The sequence below is a fragment of the Hemitrygon akajei genome, chromosome 4, assembly GCF_048418815.1.
Source record: "Hemitrygon akajei chromosome 4, sHemAka1.3, whole genome shotgun sequence".
NCBI lineage: Eukaryota > Metazoa > Chordata > Chondrichthyes > Myliobatiformes > Dasyatidae > Hemitrygon > Hemitrygon akajei.
This window is the reverse complement of record NC_133127.1, coordinates 150,103,493-150,125,945: the sequence shown is the minus strand read 5'-3', so window position 1 is coordinate 150,125,945 and position 22,453 is coordinate 150,103,493. Positions and strand designations below refer to the sequence as shown.

Here is a 22,453-nt window from a genome sequence, read left to right as displayed (position 1 = left end):
GGCCAACTGCAGCATTTAACTGAGACGCCATTACATTTACAGGAATAACAAACATCATAAATTGCTTTTAAAATTAGCTTCCAAAATTATTAGAATTTAATATTGAACTAAAGTTTGAATAATTACTTTAGTCCAAATGGCATGAAGCAGTTTCCATTTTAAATAAGTACCATATTTTAAGTCAGAATATTTAACTACATTAGCTCTCCTTAAAACCAGCACTACTGTATACTTGGCCTGAAAAGCAATAATAATTAACTTACATATGATGTATTATACAAAGCTTCTAAATAATTACCTCATCACAATTAAAAACAAGAACCTGTCTTCCAAACAAGCCACCAAGTGCTTTCACAGATTCTGTCTTGCCAGTACCAGCTGGTCCATATGGATTCCCTCCAAGCCCCATCTTCATGGCTTGTGTGAGAGTCAGGTAGCATTTATCTGTTAGAGGAGTATGAACCAGCTTTGGAGCATTGCCCTAAGAGAAATTGTAGAAAATTGTTAATAACAATGCTACAAATATTCCTGCCATATGGCATCTATGAAGTAAATATCTTTTCTCCTGTGGGATAATCATACAGAATGCAGTTTGAAGGAGACACATCAGTCCTAAAACAAGAAAATTGACCAGCAAAACAAAGTGTAATCTACTGCTGATCCAAAAGTCAGCTCCACGCAAAGTTCTAATTATCTCTGTGAGATCCCCAAATATCCAATAAAGATTACCAACATTATCACTTTGCACTAAAATTGACCTTTTTGGTTGTAATTGTATTTTCTTGGAAAAATTGTGTCTATGTTTTTTCTTATCAATGCTGCTTCTATGTGCTTGTGATGCTGCTACAAGCAAGTTTTTCATAGCTCCTGTATGTGACAACAATGACAATAAATACGACTTAGAAGTTCAACTTTTATTATTTATCATTTAGCTGGCAGACTAACAGTCACACTGAAGAATTTTCAGTGGATTGAAGCAAAATTAAAAATGCACAAATTTTAACATTTTAAAAGATTTAGAGTACAAAATTAAAGTAGAAGAGAAAATGTAAAATTGCAACATAAAATATATCACTAGTGTAATACTTTCAGGCTGTTTTAAAACAATAGGTACTTGAAAATTTCATCAGTTCACTGATTATCCCCTAGATCTGGGGTTCCCAACTTTATTTATACCATGGACCCCTACCTTTAACAGGGGAGTCCACGGACCCCAGGTTGGGAACCCCTGCCATAGATACATTTGGTGAAACAAAGCCAAGTATGCAGATACAGATATCACTTCCAACGGCATCCAGATTTCCACTTTGAAATCACAAGAAAGAAGAAATCCCTTCATCAAGAGTAACAAATCTCAGGAACTGTCTATTCCACAAGCTCTGGAAGCTCAGTCATTGAGTATATTCAAGCAGAGAGAAATAGACTTTTAACACATACGCTAGAGGGCTACAGGATTAATGCAGACCACCAATGAATTCATGGCATGATGGACAACATAAGGGCGTTAAATGGCTTATATACCATTCCATTGCTTCTGTTCCTTTCCTAAAACTCCGGCACCATTCCTAAGGATAGTGATGGTTAATTCTGACAGTCTCACTGTCAACACAACTGCAAGATCTGAGCCAGGATCACAGCTGTGGAAACTACCAGTGGTTTTGAACTCCTGGAAGTGCGCCTCTCACACAATGGCCCCAGAACACATCCGACACAATCAGGAAAGCTCATCGATGCCTCTACTTTTTAAAGAGGCTGAAGAGAGATGGACTATGCAGATCTATACTCACTTTTTTTTCTACAGATGCACTGTAGAGAGCATCCTGGCCTGCTATAACACTGCATGATACAGAAACTGCACTGCTTTGGATAGAATGGCTTTACAACAGGTAGTCAAAACTGCCCAATGCATCACCAGCACCTGCTTACCACCATCAAGGACACACAATATATTCAAAGGGTGTAACAAAAAGGTCAGTAACATCATGAAGGATCCAACCCTCCCTGCCTGTGGACTGTTGGTCCCACTTCCATCAGGGAGGAGGCTACATAGCATCCATGCCAGGATCTCCAGACTAAAAGACAAGTTACTTTCCCCAAGCAGTAAGGCTAATCAACACCTCCACCCACTAACCCACCCCTCCACACCCCATAACCACAGTACTATACAAAAGTATTAGGTATAGATATATATCTATAAGGTGCCTAAAACTTGTGCACTGTACTGTAGTCATTTTATGTAATGCATTACACTGCTGCCACAAGAGAAAACAAATTTCATAGCACATGTGAGTGATGATAAACCTGATTCTGATATGGGTCTCTGTTGTGGACTGTGAATGGGATGGGTACGGGGGGGGTGGGGGGGGGAATCATGGTTGGGAAAGGGGGAAGGGAGAGGAAGGAGGGGGAAGCACCAGAGAGGCATTCTGTAATGATCAATAAGCTAATTGTCTGGAATCAAATGACCATGCCCAGCGTCTCAGGGCTGGATATATCAGCACCCACATCACCCCTCACTCTGGTGTCTCTTCTCTGCCACCTGTCCCACACCAAACCAGCTCCCGCTGCGCTCTACACTCGCCATTCCCAAAATCCTTTGCTCCCACAAGATTTACAAACTCGCTCTTGACTCTACACTGACAAATATAGTATTGTGCAAAAGTTCCAGGCACTCTAGCTATGTGCTTAAGGCTTTTGCACAGAACTGTATTTACTGTGTTGTTTTTTTATTATTGTTGCTGGAAACCACTGCTTTTTTAATACTTTTTATAAGATTTGTACTTTTTAACAAACTCATGTATTTTTCACTCACTGGCAGAAAGCGGTGCAGCAGCTAAACTAACAGTTTATCACCACTCTCATATTTCATTGGCTAAGCTTTAGCACATTATCCACGTGAAGCAACTGCTTTAATTATATAGCCTATTAACTAATTCATTTCTCTCTAAAGAATTTCTTTATCTTATCTATAACAGTGATAGATTTTTCCAGAGGTGCCATTTTGGCTTCTTTATTCCTTTATCTTACACCCCATACCATAATTTCTCAGCTCTTTATTTACATTGCTTGGCATTTGCTTCCTTGTTTATACTCTAAAATAAGCTGAAATCTTGGAATTAAGACTCCTCATCATTCCAGACACCCAGAAGAGCCCTAAGGGTCAGAAAATAAAGAGATCCAACAATTTGGCACCCAAAGAGGGACAATTACTTAAAGGAAAAACCAGACTAACAAAGCAAGCTAAGCTTGCAGCTGGGAGTTAAGACATTCCTCCATTCCTTAATTGTCCAACAATAAGTATCTTTGGTACATCATTTAAAAGGAGTTTAACAGTGAGCGGAGTTGTGGTTGTACAATGTGTGGGGCCAGTATGAGTTATCGAAAACTCAGAATCTAATATTATAGTCACGGCAGGGTGGCGTGTTTTGTTGGATTTATTGTTTTATTCACACTCTCAGCAGTGTTCTAATACAGTGCAAATGAGAAAATTATATTAACTACTCTTGTGACCATCTGGTAAATACTGACTGCTTGAATTATCTCTCTACTGTGATAATCCTTGCAAAATGAATTCATTCATTATGCCTTTCTCAAAGAATAAGAAACCATATAAAATGTGTGTTGGATAAAAAGTTCTTAAAATGTTCTAAACCATATATGTCAAATTCAAGGCCCGCGGGCCAAATCCGGCCCGCGGTGGAATTATCTTTGGCCTGCGAGATAATATCTAATTACTATTAAAGCTGGCCCCATTAATCGAAGCGCCTATGGCGTATGATATGGCTAATGCTGAGTTTATTCAGGTACCAGGTTTTCAGGGTTTTTAGTGTTTATTCGGCAGTCTTCTTCATAAGAAACGGAATTTGTAAAGTGAAACACTTTGTAGTTATAGCAGAGACTGAGACACATGAGAGCAGGCTGAAAAAACGGAGGCAACGAAAGCTGCGTTCGCATGCGTCCGACTGATCCGGCCCACATGAAGCTGCATTTTGCTCAATCCGGCCCGTGACCTAAAATGAGTTTGACACCCCTGTTCTAAACAGAATACACAACATTAAACACCATGAGTCTAATATCAGGAAAAAGCCCACCTGGTATTCGTAAGTATACTGGAACTCTGCATCCACCATCTGAATATAACAATTCTTATCTGGTTTCATATAGAACCGAAGCTGCTTCTTCCAAGCCCAATCTGAAGTGCTACGAATCTGTGCTTGATTCAGTTGCTTGACTATTTCGATGTTGTGAATGATGTCAAGAACGAGGGCTTTCAGCTTAAGCTCCAAGACGGTAGTCTCTGCAAAAATGTATAGACATTCAAAAATGCACTGAGAAACAAAAATCCATTAACATTACTAGTCTTCTAAACATTAACCTAATTACAGAAAAGGGCATGAGCTTGAATTGTTTCAGAAAAAAAGCTAACAAAGCACAACAGGCACATTTGACAGTTTAAAATCCTGCATCTGTATTTTAATATAATGTCCTTAATGAGCATATTAGATCAAACCACAACAAGCATTATATTTAAATAGAATTGTTATTATAAAGTACCAATGGAATAAGGGTTATTAAATTCAACCTTGATGCCCACATTAAGATAGCTAAATGGCAGAATGCACTGTTCAAAATTAAAAATAAAGTTTGGTATAAAATCATGCTCAAACCACAGCATCTTGAATAGCAGAACTTCCTCACTGCAGTGTCAGCCAATATGTTTGTGTTCATGTCATTCTGACATAAGAGCCCTTGTTTTCCAGGTGTGTGTCAGGGGCAAGTGTATGATAGATGTTATGGTATCTGTTGTAGAGCGGTTCTATCAGTAAGCATATTGATGAGTGTCCAATGGGGCAGGAATGGGGTTTTTGATATATATACCAGCCATTCAAAGCACTTCATGGTGATTGAGTCAGTGCCACCGGGTGGTAATCATTTAGTTCTGAAGGTGTGGAATTCTTTGGTACAGGGAAAATGATGGCTGATTTGAAGCACATGGGGACAGCAGCCTGGAGGAGTGAAGTGTTCAAGATGTCCATGAAGATGTCAGTGAGCTGGCATGCACACTCCCTGAGTATTCGGCCTGGGATGTTGCCTGGTCCAGAAACCTTCTCTGCAAAGTCCTTCTTACAGACTGTTATGAGTGATGAACAGACCTGATGGACAAGGGGGTGCAGAGTTAACCATTCCTAACCCCACTCCTGAGAACTACGAACTATTGCTGTTGTTATGCTGCTATTGAGAGAGCGAGATAAAGCCTAGGCAAGAACATTTGCTACAGATAAGAGGGGAGAGAGAGACTGTTGATTTACTGTATTATGACTCTTTCTGGATTATTTACCTTCTACTACAAGGACTTTACTTTGCTCCTTAACATTCCTCAGGAGATAGCAGGAGTGGCCTGATTTGATGGACAGTCATTCAGTGTTGATAGATAGCTGAGACACCGTGAGTGGGGACAAAAGACAGATCTGGAGAGACACCCTTCAGACACAGCAGTGGACACTGACTGAGTGTTGGGATCCCACAGAAAGGTGGGGGCTTCGAAGGCCAAACCAGGAGATCGGTCAGTAAAGCTCACAGTGTTACAGCAGGGCCGGTAGGGACTTGTGTGTGTGTCCACTCATGCCAGAGTGACGAGTCCACCACAGAAGAACGGTCTAGCTGAAGACCAGAGGGGTCATAACTGAATGACCACAACGATACGACGGATTAAGAAAACCTCAAAAAAGTTTGCCTGCCGCAACTGTTGCTGTTACATCTCTCTCGCTCTCTCTCTCTCCCCCCAACGATTTCAATACAACAACCATAACTACTTCAGCATTTATGAACTGAACTTTATACTTTCCTATGACAATTCATTTACCCCCAGACATCGATAAGGCTTGTTTATTACTGATTATTATTATTCCTACACTTTTAGGTTTATTACTGCTAACTTGTTTTATATGTATATTTGCATTTTTGATATTGTATCGTGTAGTTTACTAATAAACACCTTTAGTTTGGTACCACCAGACTCCAACGGATTCTTCTTTCTCTGCTGGTCAGACACCCAGTTACGGGGTACGTAACAAGACAATAACAGCAGCAGATAACTGTAAATAACTGAACTTGTGATTCTTCTAGAATTTTATATCACAATGAGATTACTGATACTGATATTACTAAAATTGACTATTTTAAATTATTACAGATCAAGGACTTAAACTTTTATTAGATTTTTACATCTATTTACAGCTGTCCTTGAAGGGTTTCTCTAAGCATCACCAGGAGCTTCTTACCTGTACTCCCTGCTTCGTCATTATAAGAGTTTATACTTGTGTAGTTTTCCAGTTTTGCCACCAGTTCTTCATTTAGCTGCTGCAAGCTATGCTTTTTTATAGCATTTTCAACTTCTTCTGTGAACTGAATCTGCTCTGTCAAGCAAAGGATCTGACAACATAAAGGTAATAAAACATCTTTAAATGCTTAAAATATTTGAAATATAACCGAACGTTCCAAAACTATTGTATTCCCAAACATAAACATACCTGTAAATAAGAATTATTGTGTAAAAAAGATTGCACTGGTTTAAACATTGAAAAGCAAGATAAAAGTGGAATGTTAATTCAGGAAAAAAATTTGTACCACATAACCAGTTGAATATAAACACAAGACAAATGTATTTTCAAACAACAATTCATGGAAGTAGTTCTTCACCACGCAGACACACGAACATCTTCCTCTTCAGTTTTAATTCAGTATTCAATATTGAGAGACGAATTTAAAACAAATTTAAATTAGCAATTAAAATTAGTGTGATTCACAAGAATAAATAGTTTCACACAATTGTAATCTTTAAATTAGAAAAACTCTGATGTGTTATCCAATTATGTAATGAATATATTCTGAGTGAGTTATTGAAAAAATAAGCGAAGTTAACTTGTTTAATTAGCCAATTACCAGAACCAAGACTGGTTGTTGTTTGCATTTTCAAGCATTAATGTGTAAGCCATGGTTATTCAGTGTATCAATAAATGTAAAGTTATATCGCAAAATGTTCCTTTCCATTTTTCAGTGTTTGCACTATGTACTACATAGTAATTCTGCTAGTTAGTTGCTGTTCTTGTGGTAACTATACCAGATGCAAGTACAAATCAATTCAATTGATTTATGGAAATCACCATTATACTATATATCAACCATATTAAAACCCCAAATTATTACATGGAGAGCAATGAATTATTGCAAATCAGCAATGTAATTGATAGACTTAAAGGATATTAAACAATGATAAAAACCTATATATATAATTTTAATATTTGTCACAAAATAGCACTTTTTTTAGATTTGTTACAGTGATAATATCAACAGGCACTATTTTTAATTTAACTTAATATCTATATTTACTGTAATTGATTTATTTTTTCTAAATTTATCATATATTGCATTGTACTGCTGCCCCTAAGTTAATAAATTTCATGACATATGCTGGTGATATTAAATCTGATTTTCATTCTGATTCTGCTAACGCCAATTCAAATTTTGCTCATTTCAATGACATTTCTGAGAATCCTGATGGATAAAGATGGATTTGTGATGTTTTTAAGAAATTCTTTGCTGCTAGGTAACAGTAAAAGTACTGTTGATTTACGTCAGTTTTACAATAATACTTTTTACAACTGTAGAACAAAACCTTCTTTGAAAACGCGGTTCATTTTATTTGACCTGACCACATCAATGTATTGTATTTATGTTACTTAAGATTTTACACAATCATATAAAGTTTATTACCTGTGATGGAAATCGTGATGGGTCAATAGCACCTTGCGACTGTTTCCAAGCATTAATGCACTCAACCAACAGCTCCTTCAGAGTCTCTTTCATTATTCCAGCCAAATTATTCAGCCAAACCTGACAAATTTTAAAAACTGGTTGGATGGGTTCATAAAATTTTACATTATGTTTTATATAATCAAAATGTTATCACCTCAACATCATCTGAAATGCGAATCTTGCGTTTTAAAGGCACAATTTCACCATCCAAAGACCTCATTGCAACAATGTGTTGGAAATCTTCATCAAAATCCACACTGTTTATACCTAGAGATAACCAGACAACACATGTTAAATTTGTAAAATTGTCAACAAACTGAAAAAGCTATTTGTTTTTAAGCAATGTGAAAGCTATATAGAAAATATTTTTTGTCAAACATGTAACATAGCATACCATACAGTAGACAAACGCAGTAGAAGTTTGTTCTAATGGTTAAGCTAGATTAGATTTATATTAAATTTAGATTTTATTTATCACATGTACATCAAAACATACAATGAAATGTGTTACTTGCATTAACAATCAACATACGGGAGGATGTGCTGGAGATAGCCCACCAGTGTCACCACACATTCCAGCTCCAACACAGCATGCCCACAATACTTGGCAGAACACAGAAAACAACAAAATAGAACATACCGAGCAACATAGCAAGAACAATGAAACAAGCACCGATCCACTTTTCCTACCACCCACCCACACACACAGTCCTCCAAATCCTACTTGTCACGTTTTATTTATGTACCAGAATAATACACCATGATGCCATTATTTAATCTCACCTCAAAATCATTCTGTGATTAACCATTCCATTGTATTAGTTCCATTTATATGAAGTGCAAAATGTGACACATCAGCCAAACAAAATTAAATTTCAAAACAATGAACAATCTGCTGGTTTGCAAAATTCCAGTGGATTGGTTATTGCTCCAGATTCACACGTCTTCAGTCTCTTCTGTCAAATTTTATTCAAAAACGTCTTTGAGTTGATTAAAATAATAGTTAGTTTAATAATTTTTACTTTACAGGATTAAAGTAGCATAAAATAATGTAAAGATTATAATAATCTTACAAATTAAAATACCTATGAACCTCTGAAGACAATGGTTCAATATTTGCTGCACTACCTGCACTGATCCCCTCCAGTTAAGGTGCAAACCACTCCATCTATATAAGCCCCACCTTCCCTGGAAGAGCATTCAATGATCAAAAATTTGATGGCTTCCATACTGCACCATCTCCTTAGCCAAATGTTAAATTGTATTATCTTTCTCTTTCTGGCAATACTAGCACATAACAGAGGTAGCAATCCTGATATCACAACCCTGAGCTCCTGTCCTTTAACTTAGCACCTAGCTCCCGGAAGTCATAGAACCAAAAGGTTCAGCATGGTTGGAATGATGTTCTGAATTGTATCTATTTCAATGGAAGGAGTATTATAGGTAAGGCAGATGAACACATGGAATTATGATATTGTAGCCATTAGAGAGAAGGTGAAAAAAGGTGCTGAAAAATGGCAGATGAAATTTAATGCATACACATGTGAGGTGGTGCACTTTAGGAGGCCAAACCAGGATTGGATTTACAGCTTGAATGATAGGGGAAAGAGAGGTGCAGTCGAACAGAGGATCTGGGAATTATAGATACATAGTTCTTTGAAAGTGGCATCACAGGTAGATAAGATTGTAAAGAGAGCTTTAGTCACATTGGCCATTATAATTCAAAGTATTGAATTTCAGAGTTGGGATGTTATGAGGAAGTTGTATATGAAGTTGGTGTGCATTGTATGACCAAAGTTCTGGTCACCTACAGTATCAATAGGAAAGATACCAATAAGATTGAAAGAGTACAAAGAAAATTTACTAGGATGTTGCCAGACTTGAGGTCCTGAGTTATAGAGAAAGGTTGAATAGTTTAGGACTTTATTCTCTGGAGAACAGCAGAATGAGAGGAGATTTCATAGAGATCTCCAGAATTATGAAGGTATAAAGATAATGCAAGCAGGCTTTTTCCACTGTTTCTGTACTGCAGTGCTCTATGACTGTATGATACTGCGACATCTATTCAACATGCTTCAATTTTTATTAGAACAAAACTTCCTCAACTATCTAGACTGTGCTAGTTTCTTACCTAGTTTAAGAGATTAGCTTGAAATTTTCCCTCATTTTTCCATTTCTTAACAACCCTGAAAATAGATCAGCTCAGTCTTCTAGTTCTCAACCTGACACAGGTTGATTCTTGTATTTGAATATTTCGTTCTCAGAGACTAAACTTGAATGTAGTAAAATAAACCTAATCTTGCCACTGAATGACAATGGTTTGCTCTGCCTTGTAATCTACTTTTCCTCTTAAATAATTCAGATTTCTACATTCTTTGTTAAGTAGTTTCCGCATTAAATGAAATTGATTTACTGAAGCAACTCTTTCAAGTCGCAGCTGGACTTTGCCAAATGTCCCCTATTATGTAAGCTCACCATTAAAATGTCCCACTATCTCATGGCTGTATTTACGAAAGCAATAATGTTGGCTGATACTGGTCAGAGAACAAATAACAATAGAACCTTGAACAATATACTCGAGTCACAATAGCAGACCAGAACAAGCCCCACCCCAGAAACTGCTCTATGAACAAGTAGCTGTGCACATTGATAGGGTAGTTAAGAAGGCACATGATGTGTTGGCCTTTGTTAGTTGGGGGATTGGCTTCAAGGGCCATGAGGTAATGTTGCAGGTCCACAAAACTCTTATTAGACCACATTATTATATTCAGTTCAGGTCATCTCATTGTAGAAAGGATGTGGAAGCTTTAGAGAGGATACAGAAGAAATTTACCAGAATCCTGTTCAGATTAAAGAACATGTTTTACGAAGAGAGGCTGAGCTTTCCTCTTTGGAGCAAAGGATGATGAGAGGTGACATGATAGAGATGTATAAGATGATAAAGGAGATAAATAGAGCGGTCAGCCAGCAATTTTTTTTCCCAGACTGGAAATGGCTAATACAGGTAGCATATTTTTAAAGTGATTGGGGAAAATATCTGGTGGGGGGTGAGGAGAGAGTATGTCAGAAGCACTCTTTTTTTTTTAAACACACCAAGTGGTGGGTGCTTGGGACACAAAGTACACTGCAGATGCTGTGGTCAAAACAAGATGTACAAAAAAGCTGGATGAACTCAGCAGGTCGGGCAGCATCCGTTGAAAGAAGCAGTCAACGTTTCGAGTCGAGACCCTTCGTCAGGACTAAAGAAGGAGGGGGCAGGGGCCCTATAAAGAAGGTGGGGGGAGGGTGGAAAACCAATCAGAGTAAAGATCAAGGGGTGGGGGAGGGGAAGCAGGGAGGGGTTAGGCAGGAGAGGTGAAGAAGGTAATTGGGACATACTGCTGGTGGAAGAGGGTTGGGGATGATAAAGGCAGATACATTAGGGACATTTATGAGACATATAGGCACATGGATGAAAGAAATCTGGAGGGCTATATGGGAGGGAAAGGTTAAATTGATTTTGGAGTAGCTTAAAAGGTTGGCATAACATTGTGGGTTGAAGGACCTGTACTGTGCTGTTCTATATAACATTTGACTGAGACTGAAGTTCCACCTCAGTTTTAGCACCTACTTATGCTATACTAGTTTTCGTTATTATTGGAAGTCTTTAATATTAAAATGCACTTCTTAAAAGTTTAAGGAATACACAATTAAAAATCTTGCTAGAAAAGGAAATCAAACAGTTCATTTTCAATAAATAGAAACACTGCAACAAATTTAAACAATTTAAAATGTGTAACTTATTCATCCATTTCTAATTTTCAATCATGAAAATTCCATTCAAATAAATGCATTCATGAATCCTGTACAAGGATTAATGTGACCCAGTATCCAACAGTATATATCCCAGTACAGCAAGCAACAGCACCACAGCAATTTCTCTGATCCGTTCATTGATAGATTCTGTGTGTTTTGAATTTCTCGGATTCTGTATAGAATCCATTGTTGTGGCACAGCCAGGAAACAGCCACATTCATGGCATAGTTTCAAATTCATTGACATTTACAAGAGGAGTTACATCTGGAATTTGCTAATTAATTTCATGAGCATATCAGTACAAAGCTAAATATTCCAAGAGATTCAAACATGGAAAGAATAGCATGGAGATCCAAAAGAAAATCATGGTTTATTTATTACTTTAAGAATAGATGTTAACAAAAACAGTACTCGAATGCATACTTACCCAGATATTTAGTGTCTATAATTTCTAGATCAATGTAAACGTTAAACCATACTATAATTCATTAAGAAGCACAAGCAATCTTAACAACCATATAATTTGCAAGGAAGTTTCATTAAGTTTGCAAATTCAACTTTTAAATATTTATAGTATTCTAATTAAAAGATATTAAAACAAAAGTACAAAAGGCCAGATTAATGATGATCAAGATTGCTTAGGAATGACACAATCAGAACTCAGGTGCCAATGCAATTAGACATGAAGTCATACCGGCAAAAAGTTTTCGAAGATGAGTTTGAATGATGGAAGGGTTGGTTGACTGTCCCAGAATTTCCAGTAAATCATCATCACCAATGAAATAAAACCTTGGGAATGCGGAACGTTTTTCCTAGACAGAGGAGTTTAAAGAATCAGTCTACTCGCATATTAATAACATTGAATCCAGAAAGGCACATATGATGTTATTACATTGTTATACAATATTTTACATTTGTGTTACATAATATTTTTAGATTTAATGCAGCTCTTTGGAGCGATATTAACAATGATCTTTGGGAGACATGATTAATAATCAGTAGCATATACTAAATTTTCTTTAGTACAACAGTAAGATATCAGAACTCAAAATAGCTGACATTAACCTCACAAACAATTAACTACAACTAGCAATCTAAGAACATCTGATCCAATTCCATCGTTTTGGATTACTCATATCTATCCTATACTGATGTTTTAAATATTAATTTTTTAATTCTCTTACCTCCAAAAATTCATTGAGTGACTTCTGACATCTTTGCATCTGATCTAATATGGCAATGAGAGAATGTCTTATGCCAGCTCGCACACAGAGTGAAGTTACTCTATTGTCCCTCTGAATATCTGCCATGATTGATCTTGAGGATGGAAAATATTCAGATTGAATGTTTTAAACACTATTCATGCCTGTTCAATCTTCATTCTATTAACATTGTGTATTAAAATAGTAAATGTTTCCTTATATGATTCTGATGTGAAATTCTAAACTACGTCAGTACTAATACAAGAGATTCTTCTGGAAATCTTGAGCAACACACACATAATTCTGAAGAAATTTAGCAACCCAGGCAGCATCCATGAGGGGAATAAACAGTCAACATTACTTTAACCTAGTCAGTACAATTGTGTCCATTTGTGTGTTAGACTCTCAATTAGACCCAAACCAAAAAATTCACTCTCAGTTTTGTTCATGAAGAACCTCAACATGTATATTCCGTACAAATTAAACTAAAGTGTATTCATTAAGATAAAAGATAAAGATAAAACTTTATTTATCCTGAAGGAAGTTATTGGTGCAAGGTTGCTCAGTCTGAAATATATCAACTTTCATAGTATTTTACAATGAAATATAAAACTGACCTGAAGTCATCATCAACTCTTTTAAAACGTCCCTGTTCTCGAGGAAGAGCTCCACGGCCAAAGATTGGCTCCAGATAGACCCATTTTCTTTGAATTTGATTTAAGTTATGTAGATATTCATCAAGATCTGCTAATCTGGTTTCCCAAATAGACACCTTGTCCTCAAATCCTTTATAATAGGGAGAGTCCTTAAGGGACTGCAATAAGCACTGGTTATCGCCAACCTGGTTGACAATGTCTTTCCAATCTTTAATCAGTTTGATAGTTGTCTTCTGGCTATCCTGGTAATCTGTCATCAAAAAGACTGATGAAGCCCCCCATAAATCCAGCTCCCGTAATGCTTCTCTAATGGATACTTCTCCTTGTGCTCGATTGTTAAGTTCCTGAAAAAATTGCAAAATGTCAATTATTAATAAGTACATTAAGCAAAACTGAGTAATCGAAAAAGTCCAAAACGTCATTGCATTCTCGATTACAGTAAAAATATACTTTTTTCTCAATCTGAGTAAATAGATAACTTTATGTAATTCCTTTGAATTCATAATCAAGCAACTGCATCTTATTAAGAGATTAATGGGGAGAATCACGAATATTCATATTGTACACTTTGCATTCCTAATATTAATGTCAAACACTACACAACATCAAAGCTTGCACCGGGATCTGAACCAGCTGAAAAAGATGAGCTGAAAATGGCAGATGAAATTTGTATATTTATTCAGAGATACAGCCTTCCAGCAACGCCCAACAACCTAATTTAACCCTTACCTAACCACAGTACTGTTTCTAATGACCAAAAATCACTGTGGAAGAAAACTAGAGGACCCAGAGAAAACCCAGGCATTCCACAGCAGGATAGAACTCCAAACTCCGACACTCTGAACTGTAATAGCATTGTGCTAACCACTACATTACCACGGCATCATTTAATGCAGACAAGTGTGAGACATTGCACTTTGGGAGGACAAACTAGGGTAGGACTTACACGGTGAGCAGTAGGGCACTAAGGAGTGTGGTACAACAGAAGGATCTGGGAATACATAATTCCTTGAAAGTAGTGTGGAGAAATAAGAAAGAGCTTTTGGCACAATGACCTTCATAAATCAGAATACTGAGTACATAAGTTGGGATGTTACAGTATGTTGGAGTTGTATTAGACATTGATGAGGCCAAATTTGGAGTATTGTGTGCAGTTTTGGCCACCTACCTACAGGAAAGATATCAATAAGATTGAAAGAGTGCAGAGAAAATTTACAAGGATGTTTCCAGGACTTCTGGATTGGAATCATGGGGAAAGATTGAAAAGGTTAGTTTATTCCCTGGAATGCAGGAGAATGACAAGAGGCTTAATAGACATATATAAAATTGTGAGGGCTATAGACAAGCAGGCTTTTTCCTTTCAGGTAGATCTACAAGTCATGGGTTAAAGGTGAAAGGTAAAATATTTAAGAGGAACCAGAGGAGGAACTTCTTTACTCAGAGGATGGTCCGAGTGTAGAATAGGCTGATGGATGTGGGTTTGATTGCAACATTAAGAGAAGCTGGATAAGGACATGTTTAGCAGGAGTATAGAGAACTATGGTCCAGGTGCGGGTTGATGGGACTATGCAGAAAAATAACTCAGCATGGATTAGGTGGGCCCAAGGGCCTTTTTCTGCGCCGTGGTGCTCTATTATTCTAATATATTTACATAATTCAAAATACGGATAGTTGCACTCAGAATCAGAGGAAGAACACAACTGTACACCTGTGTTTTTGCTTTAAGAGCTTATGCAACATCTTAAAATTACACATGGAAATTATGCAGAATATGAATTGCTATAATAAAGAGCAGTACAAAATGCAATTTAGAATATAGTGATTTGGCAGCAAATGTTCGACTAAACTAGTATTGAAATTGCAACTTTTTTAAAATTGCTATTACAATGTACTAGCTATAAAAGTAATTAGTCCTTGCTGTGAAAGGAAGCTGCTTTTATTCATATGGCATTTATTTATGACTTTTGAAAATATGTAAAGATTGCATTTTATTTCACCACTGCTAATGATACTGTTAAGGCAGTGAATGGGAAGCAATAACAAAAGGAAAAGGAGAAGAGGAGCAGTCCATAATGGCAATGGGAAAACCAAGCCAGCACATGTGAAATAATATCAGAATATAGAAGATGCCATAAGCACCCAGCAGGTCAGGCAACATCTGTGAAAAGAGCAACAATTAATGTTAAGAGTCCAGGATTTTTTGCATTCAGATCCAAGATCCTTTGTTTCCTGCATTTTCTGTTTTTCAAAGTGATTCCTGCACTTTATCCTTATACTTCAGTTTTCCAGCATCTGCAGTTTCTTTAATACTTATTTGGTACAGATGAAATGACTGGTGAAGGAGAATAAAATAATTATTCGTTGCGGTGACTGAAAAGGAAGATGGACTGAAGGATGTGTCCATAATGAATAATATAACAGATGAGTAAAATATCACTGAGAAACTGGAATCAAGGAACAAATATGTTCTACAAGCATCACACACAAAATGCTGGTGGAACGCAGCAGGCCAGGCAGCATCTATAGGAAGAAGTACAGTCGACATTTCGGGCCGAGACCCTTCGTCAGGACTAACTGAAAGAAGATATAAGAGATTTGAAAGTGGAAGGGGGAAGGGAACATCCAAAATGATAGGAGAAGACCGGAGGGGGTGGGGTGAAGCTAACAGCTGGGAAGGTGATTGGCAAAAGGGAAACGGAGCTGGAGAAAGGAGAGGATCATGGGATGGGAGGCCTAGGAAGAAAGAAAGGGGGAGGGGAGCACCAGAGGAAGATGGAGAGCAGGCAAGGAGTGATGTGAGAGGGGCATTGAGAGAAAAAAGGGGGAAATAATAGATAGATAGATAAATAGATAGATAGATAGATAGATAGATAAGGGATGAGGTAAGAAGGGGAGGAGGGGCATTAACAGAAGTTACAGAAATCAATGTTCGTGCCATCAGGTTGGAGACTACCCAAACGGAATATACGGTGTTGTTCCTCCAACCTGAGTGTGGCTTCATCTTGACAGTAGAGAAGGCCATGGATTGACATATCAGAATGGGAATGGGACATGGAATTAAAATATGTGACCACTGGGAGATCCTGCTTTTTCTGGCAGACCGAGCATAGGTGTTCCGCGAAACGGTCTCCCAGTCTCACCAATATATAAAAGGCCACACCGGGAGCACCGGACGCAGTATACCACACCAGCCGACTCACAGGTGAAGTGTCGCCTCACCTGGAAGGACTGTCTGGGGCCCTGAATGGTGGTGAGGGAGGAAGTGTAAGGGCAGGTGTAGCACTTGTTCCACTTACAAGGACAAGTGCTGAGAGGGAGATTGGTGGGAAGGGATGAGGGTGGGAGCGAATGGACAAGGGAGTCGCATAGGGAGCGATCCCTGCAGAAAGCAGAAGGGGCAGGGGAGAGAAAGATGTTCTTTGTGGTCGGATCCCGTTGGAGGTGGCGGAAGTTACGGAGAATTATACACTGGACCCGGAGGCTGGTAGGGTGGTAGGTGAGGACAAAGGGAACCCTATCCCTAGTGGGGTGGCGGGAGGATGGGGTGAGAGCAGATGTGCGTGAAATGGGAGAGATGTGTTTGAGAGCAGAGTTGACAGTGGAGGGAGGGAAGTACCTTTCTTTAAAAAAGGAAGACATCTCCTTCATCCTGAGAGCAGATGCGGTGGAGACAGAGGAATTGCGAGAAGGGGATGGCATTTTTGCAAGAGACAGGGTGGGAAGAGGAATAGTCCAGGTATCTGTGAGAGTCCGTAGGCTTATAGTAGACATCAGAAAATAAGCTGTCTCCAGAGATAGAGTCAGAAAGATCAAGAAAGGGGAGGGAGGTGTTGGAAATGGACCAGGTAAATTTGAGGGCAGGGTGAAAGTTGGAGGCAAAATTAATGAAGTCAACGAGCTCAGCATGCGTGCAGGAAGCAGTACCAATGCAGTCGTTGATGTAGCGAAGGAAAAGTGGGAGGATACCCGTATAGGCTTGGAACATGGACTGCTCCACAAAGCCAACAAAAAAAGCAGGCATAGCTGGGACCCATATGGGTGCCCATGGCTACACCTTTAGTTTAGAGGAAGTGGGAGGAGCCAAAGGTAAAATTATTATAGCTACATTCACACTAGACCGGATAATTTTGAAAACGCCAGTTTCGCATAAAAACGATAGGCGTCCACACTATGCATTTTTGAAAATATCTCCATCCACACTGAAACAGAGATTTCGGCGAATTTCCTCCTCCTCCTGCGTATGCGCAGGACACATCGACCGAAAACAAGCGACATGTTTGGTGTTGAATCTCACCGTAAAATTGCACATTCGTGTAGTTACAGACTAGAAAAACTTAAAACGACGGACAGCTGTTGGCTTTCACACAGGAGAACTTAAAACTAAATAAAAACAAATACTGGAGCGTACAGCTGCAACCGACAGGGAGTTCACGGACAGATTGACCCGGCTGACGACGAACATTGAAAAACTAACTAACTCTGTTGCATTAATAAAGCACCTTGTTAAATGTATGAAACATGTCTTCATCAGTGTTATCTTGTATTTCCATACAATGTTACATTAGGCTGTTACACATCTATTGTCAGAAAAGTTCTTGCATAAATAGGTAAACCACCTTCATACAAGCAAGGACAGAAAACAGCAAAGTGAGTACAGTATACTTATTTATTCAGTAAGTTATGGGTCAAAGTATTTGGTGAGTACATTTCTAACCCTTCTGGCTTCAGTCTCGTTGCTGTCTCTTTTGAAATTGTTAGGTTGCGTTCAAGAAAACAATGAAATAGCGCACTACCGTCTAACAGCGTTTTCAAAAGTCTCCGGTTACGCCATACACACTGATCTGCCCGAGCAGCGTTTTCAAAAATATCCACCTTGGAAAGCATTTTTGAAAAGCTCCGGCTTCAGGAGACAAAAACACCGTTTTAGTGTGGACGGAGGGTAAAAATGAAGAGAAAAAGCTTCGGTTATGGATTTATCCGGCGTGTTGTGGATGTAGCCTCAGAGTAAGGACTAATTCCGCTAGACGAAGGAGAGTAGTGGTAGAGGGGAACTGGTTAGGTCTGGAATCCAAAAAGCGGAGAGCTTTGAGACCTTCCTGGTGGGGGATGGACGTATATAGGGACTGGACACCCATGGTGAAAATAAGACGGCCCTGAATGGTGGTGAGGGAGGAATTGTAAAGGCAAGTGTAGCACTTCCGTTAATGCCCCTCCTCCCCTTCTTACTGCATCCCTTATTTATTTATTTCCCCCTTTTTGCTCTCTGTCCCTCTCACAATCACTCCTTGCCTGCTCTCCATCTTCCTCTGGTGCTCCCCTGCCCCTTTCTTTCTCCCTAGGCCTCCCATCCCATGATCCTCTCCCTTCTCCAGCTCTGTATCCCTTTTGCCAATCAACTTTCTAGCTCTTAGCTTCACACCTCCCCCACCTGTCTTTTCCTATCATTTTGGATTTCCCCCTCTCCCTCCCACTTTCAAATCTCTTACTATCTTCTCTTTCAGTTAGTCCTGACGAAGGGTCTCGGCCCGAAACGTCGACTGTACTTCTTCCTATAGATGCTGCCTGGCCTGCCGTGTTCCACCAGCATTTATGTTGTGTTGCTTGAATTTCCAGCATCTGCAGATTTCCTCGAGTTTGTGTTCTACAAGCCTAATTTAATTCCCTTACCAAAAGCATAATTCTTTTGAATATATTTTTATCAAAATTAATTTTGTTTCTGAATTTAATGGATTCTTTTTTCTGATAAAATTGGCAGCATCAGGAGTAGCACAGTTGACATTACTTTCTTATCTGAATTCAAGACAGAGCTTGAAATCTTAAGCTTAAAGTTATGGATTGATGTTTCAGCATAGTACCAAAGGAATGCTACACTATCAAATACACAATGTTTCAGCTGTGATAAAAAAAACCCAGGATGCATTTGAGCTTGAGTGAATACAACATTTTCAATGTAAATATCAAAAGTGCAGAGGAGTTGTTCAAGTGACCTGGCTAATACTTATCCCATAATCACAGCTTGTTAAAATATGGAAAATAATATAATAATGCTACTTGTGGGAGTACGGACCGCAAATTGCCGTTCCATATAAAAAGGACTACACTCTGGTTGTAAAGCACTTACAAACCAAAACCAATGTGTATAGTGGGCAACAGTTTATACCCAGATACTGCTGACTTTCTGAATCCTAAATAACCTAAAAGAGGCACAAGTCACTTAAATCATACAAGTTAAAAGTTGAAAGCTATAGAAACACAGAAATTCAGAAATTAATTGATTGGTGTCAATCTAGCATTTTCTGGATATGTAAGTTGCCAAAATAAAAGAAAATGGTTCCAAAATAATTATTTCCTGTAAAGCCCTGCCTCATTCATGATCACAGTCCTGAATGTTTCCTGATTCAACCTGACACATTCATGATCACAGTCCTGAATGTTTCCTGATTCAACCTGACACATTCATGATCACAGTCCTGAATGTTTCCTGATTCAGCCTGACACCGCAGCATCTCCAAAGGCCATGGGTGAAATTGAAATCTTTCAATCAAGCTGCCTTGGGTAAGATCACAAACATTTATAATTTATTCCAAGTCTACTAATGGGACTCAAGCATCCATTTCCAATTGTTCTTTTAGTTGCGCTATACGCTGATTGCACACTACTCTGTCTAGGCTCAAAAACAAGCAGTTTCTCAGTGCTTACTCTGTGATATTTGACCTATCTATTACAATATTCATTATGAACATATCCTTCAGTCCATCTTTCTTTTTCCGTCACCGCGATGAATAATTATTTTTAATTAGAAATACTGAAAAGCTGAAATGAGATTGTGACAGTAAGACAAAAGGTAATCAATATAAAGAATAAAGTAAAAAGTTCAAAGTAAATTTTATTATCAAAGTACTTATACTGTATACCACCATATACAACCCTGAGATTCATCTTCTTGTAGGCATAATCATCAAATCTATAGAATAGTAAATATAACAGGATCAATGAAAGTCAATCAAAGTGCAGAGGACAACAATCTGTTCAAATGCAAATATAAATAAATAGCAATAAATAACGAGAACATGAGATAATGAGTCAAAAACAGAAAGTATATACAACAAAGTAAAACAAAGGAAAACTGCAAAATAATAAATCAAACGTAGTCTTCACAAAGTCTAAATAAAGTGTGAAAACCATTTAATTTTCAGCCCTTTATGTATTTTCAGTTGTACACAGAAAATTGAAAAATGAAGATTATGGCATAATTCAGCAAAAGTAGGATTCATTAACAATATCTTGGTTAAATACATTTATGTAAAAGTATGAGTTTAAAAGCACGATAATACTTCTCCCCATAAAAACAAATTATCAAATGTTTCATACTTTTAGACGTATGATTGCAGTTTAGTACAATATCCAACCTTTTAGGATTAATTATTTTGTAAAGTACGTACTATATTTCAAAAGAGGTATAAATCGAAAAAGTAGAAAAAGGCATTTGGTTCAAATTCTATTTAAGCTCATAAAACTACACTGGATTCCTCGTGAATGTGTGATGTGAGATTATATGAATGCTCTATTATTTTACAATTAACAGTGAAATCTATTTAAGTCACTACCTTTAGTTCTGAAGATTTTGCCACCAAAACATCTGCCACTTTCAAAAGGTCCCCAAATTGCAATTGTTCTAACGTGGTGCCTCTGGGCATGCCTATCAAGTGAAACATATCCAGCCAGTGATCCTGGGAAAGATGTTCTCCACGGACATACTTCAGAACAGGCACAACGATCTGTGAGATTAAAGAAAAACTAAGATTTAAAAAAATCCTTCTAATCCAAATCATAGCAGCAATTTTATTTCCAAAGAGTGCTATGCAACGTTTAAGGAGTACTACTGTTTTTTGAAAATATATATGGGAAACATAGAACAGAAATCTGTAATTGATTAATGTTTTCAGTTTACAGTGTTCTTAGTCTACAGTTTCACAAAGCTGATGAAACTTCATGAAAAACAACATAATATTTGAAAAGCTTTGTGATTTTTCTTGCTATTACTATAAGGGATCCTTAGCTCTGGGTAAAAAGAAAGATTCAGCATGACACCATTAAAGTCAGGCAAATTCAGGCAAGTCTAGTTAAATTCAGGGGAAAAAAAATCAACTCTAATAATGTACTTCTGAAATAATATTAAAATAATCTGTTTGCCACATGGCACCTTTCCTCAACTCACACTAGCTCAAATACTCCATACACATACATTTAAAAAATTGAGATGGTCCAACCTCTATTCTATAGTGGGGAGAATACTACTCGTAGAAAAGGTAAAGTGATCCCATTTGTCCCACTTGAACTTCTCTGGGATAAAAGGTTAATTTCTAAGATCTCCTCTTTTACCTGGATGCATGTAGAAAAATCATTACTCATACAGCAATGTACCTTGTACTTATCAACATCCTTCTGCAGTTTGACAGTCACTGTTGTTTGTTCATTTCTCTTTCTCAGCTTGTCATGCCACATCAATAAAAATTCCTCAAAAATGTAACCCTTATTCCTATGAAAATTAATATGCAGTGTTAAAGAAATCAAACAAATTTGTTTAATACCTTACTTAGTAAAACAGCTAATGTCACACAGTATTTTAAGGAGGAAATAATATTTCATTAAGATGATTCTCAGATAGGAACAAATTTACCCTTTCTTTACTTACAGCACGGAAATCCATCTAGCTGTTATCCATTGCAGCCAACTGTACTTTACTGCTGTGCACAAATTGGCAATGCAGTAAGCTACTTCTCTGAAAATGACCAGACTGTACACCTTCACAGAAGAAAGAGACAGTGTGGTTTTATGACCTTAAATCAAGCTCCATTGTCTACTTCTTAGATTTACTCCTATTTAGAAATGTAGTACCTAATTTTCAAAACAACTAATTCTAAGAAATCTAAATAACTAAACTGAGTACCGGTAACTCATAAAATCAGATAAACTGATTTGAAC

At 37.7% G+C, this 22,453-nt stretch overlaps 1 protein-coding gene across 1 annotated transcript in view; it reads right to left on the bottom strand.

Annotated features, from left to right (window-relative positions):
• The window catches only part of dync2h1 (dynein cytoplasmic 2 heavy chain 1), a 440,753-nt gene that overhangs the window by 331,864 nt on the left and 86,436 nt on the right, over window positions 1-22,453 (bottom strand). The window contains exons 26-35 of the mRNA XM_073043598.1: window positions 21,893-22,007; window positions 21,076-21,246; window positions 13,430-13,812; window positions 12,795-12,927; window positions 12,305-12,422; window positions 7,970-8,082; window positions 7,774-7,893; window positions 6,282-6,432; window positions 4,092-4,297; window positions 299-481 (exon numbers count right to left, since the gene is read on the bottom strand). Coding sequence (XP_072899699.1) covers window positions 299-481; window positions 4,092-4,297; window positions 6,282-6,432; window positions 7,774-7,893; window positions 7,970-8,082; window positions 12,305-12,422; window positions 12,795-12,927; window positions 13,430-13,812; window positions 21,076-21,246; window positions 21,893-22,007 — 1,693 coding nt within the window. The remainder of the gene's footprint in view (window positions 1-298; window positions 482-4,091; window positions 4,298-6,281; window positions 6,433-7,773; window positions 7,894-7,969; window positions 8,083-12,304; window positions 12,423-12,794; window positions 12,928-13,429; window positions 13,813-21,075; window positions 21,247-21,892; window positions 22,008-22,453) is intronic.